The 9,482-nt window shown below is 34.1% G+C and overlaps 1 protein-coding gene across 8 annotated transcripts in view; it reads left to right on the top strand.

Moving 5' to 3' along the window:
* LOC137850893 (cadherin-19-like) overlaps positions 1-9,482 on the top strand; it is a 107,160-nt gene that overhangs the window by 72,085 nt on the left and 25,593 nt on the right. For 7 of the 8 annotated variants that reach the window (XM_068671408.1, XM_068671410.1, XM_068671407.1 and 4 more), the window contains 2 exons: positions 413-639; positions 3,629-3,923. In XM_068671408.1, coding sequence (XP_068527509.1) covers positions 442-639; positions 3,629-3,923 — 493 coding nt within the window. In that variant the 5' untranslated portion in view covers positions 413-441. Of the gene's footprint in view, positions 1-412; positions 645-3,628; positions 3,924-9,482 lie in introns of those variants that run through there. The other variant, XM_068671409.1, reaches the window with a different exon arrangement.

Below are 9,482 nucleotides of genomic sequence, written 5' to 3' on the forward strand. Positions count from 1 at the left end.
GTAACTGCTGCTCAAAATGAGTCCTCTCTAAGTAGAAACATACAATTATCCCAATCAAATTATTCCTAGGTTACACAACACAATTACCCAGCTTAATTTGAAGATGAATTAATTGGAGGATGATTTTCCTTTTTTTGCATAAAAAGTCCCTGTGTAGGATATTCATAAAGGAAAGTTAAACACTTGACTTTCATGCCAGAGTCTCTAAAAGTATCTCAATTTTAATCAGAAACAGACTTTGTTCCAACTCTTTCCTTTTAGGAAGAGGAAGAGGTTTTAATATTGCAAATCAGATCCTACATTAGCACAGAATATATAAGTAAAAGTAAGAAGACAAGACAAAAGTGATGCCTTTGTGAAAAACTTTGTCTAAGGTCTACTTTTTTTTTTTTCTCCTTCTCGTCTTCAACAGATGAAAATTGATTGAAGAGAGGCTTCAGCATGAATTGTTCCACTTTGCTATGTCTTATGCTGACAGTGGTTCGGCTTTGGCTTTGCTCTCCAACCACACAGAAATACAGTGCTCAAAACACAGATCAGTCTTTCACAACAGTTCGAAGAGTAAAGCGTGGCTGGATATGGGAGCCGCTTTTTGTAACTGAGGAACAGACCTCAAGGATGCCTGTGTATGTTGGACAGGTATGGTAAGTCATGATGTAAGGATAGTGCAAGGTTAGATTTAATGTGCTTGTTATCATCGTACTGCCTTGACTTGGAAGATCAACCATCCTCATTGACTTGGAAATATCAAGAAAGATACAAAAAGGGCTGAGGTAGCTGTAATCAGGCAGCACAACATCTCAACTTTACTGCAACCTGATTTAGGGTCAGAGAACTCCCTGAGCTAAAGGTCATGGCTCTGCAGTCAAGGAAACACCACTGTTAACATCCTGTTACTAAAACTAAATCTGTGCAGAGTAGCTGAAGGTACCAAGCTGAAATTTTCCTGTCTTCTGAATGAAAGTTAAGGACTCATTTATTAACATTTGGCAACTTGCTTGTGCTATTTTTGGCACTTCATCAAAGAAGCCATAGTGAGTGCAGTTTACAAACAGTATTTAGCATGATTTTCTATTACACTAAGTAGCAGCTGATTTACCCCTCATTAATTTTTAATGAAGCAGATTAATACTAAATCCTTTTACCACTGAGAAACTACAGGAATCTGCATGGTTCATTAGATTAACGTAGCTTTAGCACAACGAGCAATTATTTTTCACCCTCCTTTAAAAATGTGCTTTAAGATAATTGTCTTAATGAGACTTTATCTATTCCTTATTTTTCCTTTCTACTTACAATTATTATTATTTATTATTATTATTATTTATTTTTGTAAGCTAGAAGTAATTGTAGTCTTGAGATCTAGTTTTCTTTTCTTTAAGGCACTTTCTAGGTGAATGAACCAAAATAAGTTTAACTGCTAATTAACTAGCACTAAAATTTAATTGGGCCCAAAGGGTGAGGTGCTCAAAATTCATTAATTACTTTTTTTCAACCCCTTCAAAGTAACTACTATGGAAGTGTGATGTCTTACTTCTAAAAGAACAAGTATAGACATAGTCATTAAAAAAAAAAAAATCATTATTACTTTTCCCATATCTGGAAAGCATTGTTTCCCATAAAAGAAATGTCATAAATGCCAAACATTTTCATGCTGCTGTAGATAATTTTCAAAATCTTGTGTTTCTATTTCTCACAGGTAAACTATAGATAATTTTAATTTAAGATTATTGTTCATTTAGTGCAGTCTAACCATTGTCTAAATCAGACACATTTACTTGTGGCTTTCTGTGAAGTACAGTATGCTCTGTTTTCAATAAGTAAATTGGCATTCTATGATCAACTTTATAGTAAATAAGGCCCAGGAGGAAACTCAATCAACAATGACAAAGGTAGACAGTCTCTGTTAGCCTTATCACAACTTCTTTCTGCAGTTAGATTCAGAGCTTAATCTTCAAGTTTCATCTAACATAGAATTATCTTCCATTACCATGTTTGAGAAAAAGTGTTCATCAGTACTGCAGTGTAAGATAGATAATGACAACACATAACTTCTTCTCCCAGATCTCATTTACAATGAAAAGACCACTTAGTATATTATCTATTATAAAACAAACAAACAAAATACATAAATAGCATAGGTTATGTCTAAACACCCAGTCCTAGTCAGGCTTCCAGGCTTCCAGTCTCTAAGGGTTTGATACACTCTGTGATCATATCTCAACCATATCTTAAGGTAAAGATCTAGATGTTCATTATCTTTCCCATGTCCTGGTGTTCGTGACAAGGAAACTATGATTTATGGTTTCTAGAAAAGAATCTGTGGTGCCCCTTAGCCAGCTGTCGTTCTTGGATGATGTTTAAATGAATGGGACCAAACCAATCATAAAGGAGTCCTGCCCTTAGGTTTACCCTATAAAGGTGAACTTGCCCCATGTTTCAAACAAAAGTACATATGTTGAAAGCTTTTGGCTTTAAATTGTTTAAATTTTAGAGACTTTAACCACCGTAACACTGAAAATTATTTATCTTGTGTTTGAAAGGGAAATTAACTCTGCATAATTTGAATACTTTGTTAGGATTCAGTGCAAGAACTCAAAACTGTGTTCCTCATATCTCTGAGCAGTGTCCCAACCTCATTTTTAATAAACTATCCAGTTGATGCAGACAAAAAAAATAAACAATTCAAAATAACCAGTCATTGTTCCAAGGAAAAGCTAAAATGATTTGTTTTTCAACTTCAGCATCTGTCACAAAATATTTTGAGTGAATATAATAGAGAAATGTGCCATAGTTAATTCTTTCTCAGTATGTGACCTCATATTCTACACTGATCTGTAAGGTCAATAAGAATGAAACAAAACAGGAAGGTTATTGAAATAATCACATAGACATATCTCTTACGTTTAAAGCATTCCACTTAGTAGAATAAGCAAGTTGGATACATATTTATGTATTTTTTAAATTGGGTTTTTATTTTTTTATCCAGGCCCTTAAATATTTTGTCTAAGCATGAAATAAATAAATGTCAGAGAAATAATATGATGGAAGTTGATGTTCACAAACAAACTCAACTGTAGATGACTGGCACATTAAAAGGTTCAGTTACTGCTATCGCAAAAGTGATGTTGCATATCATTAGCATTAACAGAACAATTATGTTGACATGAACAAATGCAGCTGAACCACAGTGGTCTCCAGGGCTCAGCTTCATCAGAGGAATCATCATCATAAAGCTGATCTTAGCAAAATAACAGAGGATGAAGTTCTTCCAGGAAGGAATTACAAAATATGTCAATTTATTTCAGAATAAATAATACAGATTTATACCATATCTCTTTAATATTTCATGTCTTTAATATTTCAACAGAGTTGGAACACCACTCTCATATTCACACCTAGTATTGCTGAGTATAAAAACAATATATGTATATATAAAACTTTTAAAGTACACTTATAATTTATAATAATAAAAATTTAGATAATGTTTTAAGGTCCTTTGCCTTGTTTTCAGCAGAAGTTTGTGGGAGCTGATAAACCAATGATCTAAATTATGTATTTAACATTAATTCCTTTCACTTCTGTGGTTTTTTTTTTTTTTTTTTTTTTTTTTTTTTTTCACTTACAGCTGAAATCAGATTTAGACAAACAGGATGGCAACTTACAATACATTTTGACTGGGGAAGGAGCTGGAAGTATATTTATCATTGATGAATATAATGGCAAAATTTATGTGATACAAAAGGTGGATAGAGAAGAGAAACCCTTCTATATTCTAAGAGCCCAGGCACTTAACAGGAACACTCATCTTCCCGTTGAACCTGAATCAGAATTTATTATCAATGTTCGAGATATCAATGATCACGAACCACAGTTCTTGGATGGACCTTATGTGGCTACTGTTCCAGAGATGTCACCTGAAGGTATGACATGCCATAAACCAAAGTCTTACATGTATCAGAGTCCTTTTACAGATTCTGGATTCATGCTTGTATTGAATATAGAAACCTGTCTTTTCCGTCATTGGCATAACTATGAAATAGGTACTTGTTTAAAAACACAGCATCACACTTCAGAATAGATAGACTACTGTAACCAGTTGGTACTGCAAAGGAGATTTTAGGCAGACAGAATTCACTGCTTTTTCAATCAGTATAGCACCCTAGTCTCTAGAAAATTGTTCAATGTATTATTATTATTATTATTATAACCTGTCAGCTCTTCAGACTATTGTGAAACAAAAGTAGCATTCACTTAAATTTTAAAGGCCTCTAACCTAAGTTGACTCTTTAAGCACACAAATAAGCTTGGCTGAACAGCACTCAATAGCCTCCTTCAGTCTCCTCTGATTCTGCTTAATAATTAAACAATAGGCTTTTATTATGCCCTATCTAGTATAAATCATACTGTAGTGTAACTGGAGAAGAGTCAAAATCACATGACAAGCACTCATGATTTCCCCAGAAATACAGGGATATTTTCCTTTCTGTAAGTAATGGGTTCAGAACAGGAATGAAGTGGGCTGATATGATGACCATCCTCATATCTTGTATGATGCCTACCTATTTACACAGACAAGCCTCTTTCCACATTGGAAAGCTTCCCTTTGTTTGGATTAGATGGTGGGCAATAAAGCAGTCTTTCAATTTCATAAGCACAAAAATTGCACAAGGATTTTCCAATCAAAAGTGATGACTTAACCTCTGCACCACTTCTTCCACATATCTATACATAAAAAGAAGATCCGGACCATGTACCTGGAAACTTAGTACAACAAATATGAAGCAAATTTTGCTTTGTGACTACAATAATATAGACATAATAATATAGTATAAGATAAGATAAGATAGATTTATAGAATATTATTTTATTATATATATGTATATATACATAATATAACATAGATATAATAATACAATAAGTGACCACAATAATATAGAACAGTTTATTGTTTAGAATTATCTGGATATTTTTATCTTGGATTACACAGACCTGGGTCTTTGATACAGATTTTTTTTTTTTTTCCATGTGATTCACTATTATTGATAAGACACTAGATCTCTTATAAAAAAATCAATTTTAAATAGCTGATAATATAATATGGCTCAATATACACTCACCCAAACCTATAACCTTTCATAGCACTATATCAAGAATTCAATTCTGAAACCCTTCTATTTTATCGTCCTGTCTTTATGACAAGTTCCTGTCTTACTGATGAAAGGATGATTAAGAAAAAAAAAAAAAAAGGAAAAGATAATTAAAAAGAAGTCAGTTAGGGTAGTACTTATGGATCAAAGCAACAGTAGCATTCTCTTTCCATTTACCTGTTTCTCACCTCAGTTCACCAATAAGCAGTTGACAGATGAGAAGCTTCAATCTGTGTTCACTTGAGTTGCCTATAACTGACAATCTAAAAATAGAAGGTGCAGCAGTCTTTATCAAATCTGTCATCTACGGTATCTTTAAATTCCTAAAGTACTACATCACTTCAACATAAGATTAATTAATTAATTAATTAATTTTAAATAAAATATCCCACTAAAATATGAAAAATAAATCAGAAGTAACACCATTTTCTCAATTTGTCAGAATGTGTAAAAAATAAAACAACATATCTGTATGCCTCCCCTCTTAGACACAGACTTCTTGAGATAGTGAACTCATAGACTTGCAATTAACCATTATATAACATGAATTTAGGATGGTCCTATTGATCTTCAAATATTTTCTACACTCCTATGTTTGGCCTTTCTAGCACTAATGCTATTGTTATTTTAGAGATTACTTTTCATCTGCTTCTTCTGTGTAGATACTAGTACACAACAGGCTACATTGGGTTTATGAGGCAAGGTTTTAGTAGCATGGAGGCTACAGAAGTGGCCTCTGTGGGAAGGTTCCAGAAACTGCCCTGGGTTAAATAAGAACCAGCTACATCCAGCTCCAAGAGAGACCTGTTGCTGGCAAAGCTGAGCCAGTAAGCAATTCTAGTTGCGCCTCTGTGAGATCAGATTTAAGAAAGGAAAAATCTGCTGTGCAACTGCATATGGGAGAGAGTGAAAAAATGTAGAGGAACAACCCTACAGACCAAAAGGTCAGTGCAGGAGGTGCTCCAGGCCCCAGAGCTGAAGTTCCGCTGTGGCCTGTGGAGAGGCCCCTGATGGAACAGGCTGTTTCCCTTCAGCCCAGGGAGCAGATCTCCACGCTGCAGCCTGTAGAGGAGCACTCAGTTGAGCAGGTGGATATGGTGTGGAGGAGCCTGTGGCCCATGGAGAGCCCCCACTGAGGGCAGAGCAGGCGAAAGGACTGAATCCTGTGGGACAGATCTCACACTGGAGCAGAGGAAGCGAGTGAAGAAGCAGAGAAAAGGCATCATGGACTGACCACAACCCCCATTCCCCGTTCCCCTGTGCATTTTGGAGAGAGGACATAGAAGAGAGTGGATATCATGGAAGGTGTTTTTAGTTTGCTTTTAGTTCTCACTGCTTTAGACTGCTATATGTGCTCTGTATTTAGGTAATAAATTTCATTAATTTCCCTTATGCCAAGTTTGTTTTGTCTGTGGTGGTAGGTCAGTGATCTCCCCGTCCTTATTATCAGCCTTTTCTTTCATCATATTTTCTCCCCCTGTTCTATTGGGGATGGGGCATAAGAGAGCATCTGTATGGTGCTCAGCTACCTACCCACATTAAACTAAGATACTGGCATACTAAAGTGTATTTCAGACATACAGAGTATAAATGGAATGGTATATACTGGTATACACCCTAATAGCTCCAATACATGAAACAGCTGAGCCACGCCATGCAGTCCTCTCTTGGCTCACTTACCTTGCCTCTCCAAGTATTGCACTTCTGAGGTGAAAGCTCATTTGATGTATATCTTAAAGCATTAATCCTTAGAAGGGAATTTCTAACTTCCCAAATGGACAGAAACAGTAACCAATCAAAATCACAGTGCTTTTCTCCTAGTAAAATAGAATCTCCTTCTGCATAGTAAGAACATAGACTGGAATTACTTTAAATGGCACAGTGCAATAGAGAGTCTTGGTCTTTGCTCCATTTCAGAGCTCTCTAATGGCGTTTCAACTCAATTATATTGGACCTGAGATCTTTTTATGAAAAAACTTGCTTAGGAAGCATGGTCCATACTCAGAAAAGTAGTTCACAATTGCTGAGCTTTTTGTCTGGAAATAAGAAAGCAAAGAGAATAATTCACAGCTGGTCATGTATTACTTGCTTCAGAAAACCACAGAAAAACAGAAAACAGACATAGATAATTTGTACCTAAAGTTAGGTACAAATATCTAAATGTATACTAATGTGACAGCAAATTAGAATATATTTTACTTCTTTCTTAGCTCTCTTTTATCTTCAGTACTAAATTTTATTAGGATTTTAAATGCAAGTGTCACAGTGAATGAAAAGTGTGTCAGCAAATGAACTCTTCTAAAAGAGTACAGGACTGCAGTTTTCCCTTGGGCATTCCGTGCAGTTTTAAGTTAAGTGCCTCCCATATAGCTGTTAAAAGTGTACAAATGCGGTATATGTGATGGAATGGTTAGGTCAGATGCAATAATATATAAGTAATTACTGTTTTAGTAGATTTCAAGCTCTAGTTAGAAAAATGAGTAACTATTTTTTATACAAGGGCCTTCTAGTTTACCTAACGGGTTGCAATATATAAGTGGCACAATAAATATTTTGTCCAAAAGAAGTAAAACCAACGGCAAAGGAATATAAAGTAAATCTTATATAACAATCAGAAAAAAAAAAAAAAAAGTGATTTGCTTTAAATAGAACCTAATGAAAAGCACAGAATGTGTAAACATGTTTACTATGCCGCTTAAGACATTTATGTAGACACAACACATATTTGGAGCTAAACTTTATATCAATGTCACACAGACTCACATATTCAGAAAATGCATGTTCAAAAGCTCACAGATAGATTTGGTTGATTTGTCTCTGGCATTATAGCAGTTTTCACATAAATTATGTTTAACTATATTGGAGTTTTATTATATCAATTATATAATTGCTGTCATTATATAATGGCTGGAATGTCAAGAGGTGGTCTTGTTTGTTTGTTCAGAAAAATAAATAAATAAATGAATAAATAAATTTTATCTGGTCAATTTTTCTCTTCCAACCATGGAATTAAAAAAATGGCTGAACTTTCTTTTCAAAATTTATTGGGAACATTAATATTATTGCTCTAATTTCTATCATTCAAACACAAATGTCTAGGTAAAAGCATAGTTCCATTTGGCAAATGGTTTGCTTTTTTTGATATGGGTTAAATGTACAAAGAAATAGAGGTTTCATAGCAGTGAAAGACTAAAAAATGAAAAAAAAAAAAAGTTTTCCAAATCTGGGCAACATTTTTCTTCTTCTCTCTTCATAGTCCATATTTAATTTAGAAGCTCATGTACTGATCATGAAATATTTGTCCCTTGCCTGCTTCATGTTTCCATTATGCTGCTTCTCCCTGAGCCCACCTGGGCAAATTCCATCCTTCTCCCTTCTGTGCTACTATGGAAGAGTTAACAAGCAAGCAAAAAAAAAAAAAAAAAAAGTATTCTGGGGCTTAGAGAAGCAGCAAATGCTATTTTAGTTTCAACATTTCTTTCTAATGGACAGAAACTGTAGAAAATGAATCTGTCTTTAAATGTTTGAGACTCAAGGAGCTGTAACAATAACCTTGCAGACCTTCATTCTGTTGTTTTTCTATCTTGTTCAATATGGTGCTGCAAACAAGTCCATTTCTGAATATGGTTATTGGTACCTTGCTTGGGTTTCTTTAGTAGAAAATTGAATTTATAACAGGCTTGATATTGTATTATCCACAGTGATCAGTTCCTTTTTAGCATTCACTCAATTTAGTTTTAAACAAGTGCATTATAGTCATTCTAAAATTCCTTAAAGGTTAAATTTTCAGTATTAGTTAATACAGAACAGTTTTCCATAGATTGCAGCTGATGTGAACTTAGCTGCAGTGTAGCCAGATGTTTTCATTTAGTTTATCTTTTAGCCTTGATAAAGAATATTGTTATTTCTGAAGCACATATATGCCTCAACAAATAATGTATTTGTTTTTCTGGTAATAATTATTGACTTGTAGTTTGACCATAAAAAGATTCAGATCTAATTCCTTGAGCTTCATCATTACTTTTCACTTCCAGTATAACTATACATAGATTTTTAAAATATGTAATATATATTAGTATATGTTACAGCTCTAAATAGGTGCAAACATGAACATACACCAGATTTTTAAAAAAAAAAAAAAAAAAAAAGTATTTCCTGCTTTTTCTCACAAGAAGTGATATTTATGTTGTGCAGAACCTAGGTAAGGAAAAAAACAAAACAAACAAAACAAAAAAAAAGGAGACAAAAATAAAGTTTACCTTATGAAATTATGCTACAGTGAATAATACATTTCAAAGAATAATCATCATTAATGGCACCCTGAATTTTCTG

This window comes from Anas acuta, chromosome 2 (assembly GCF_963932015.1).
Source record: "Anas acuta chromosome 2, bAnaAcu1.1, whole genome shotgun sequence".
NCBI lineage: Eukaryota > Metazoa > Chordata > Aves > Anseriformes > Anatidae > Anas > Anas acuta.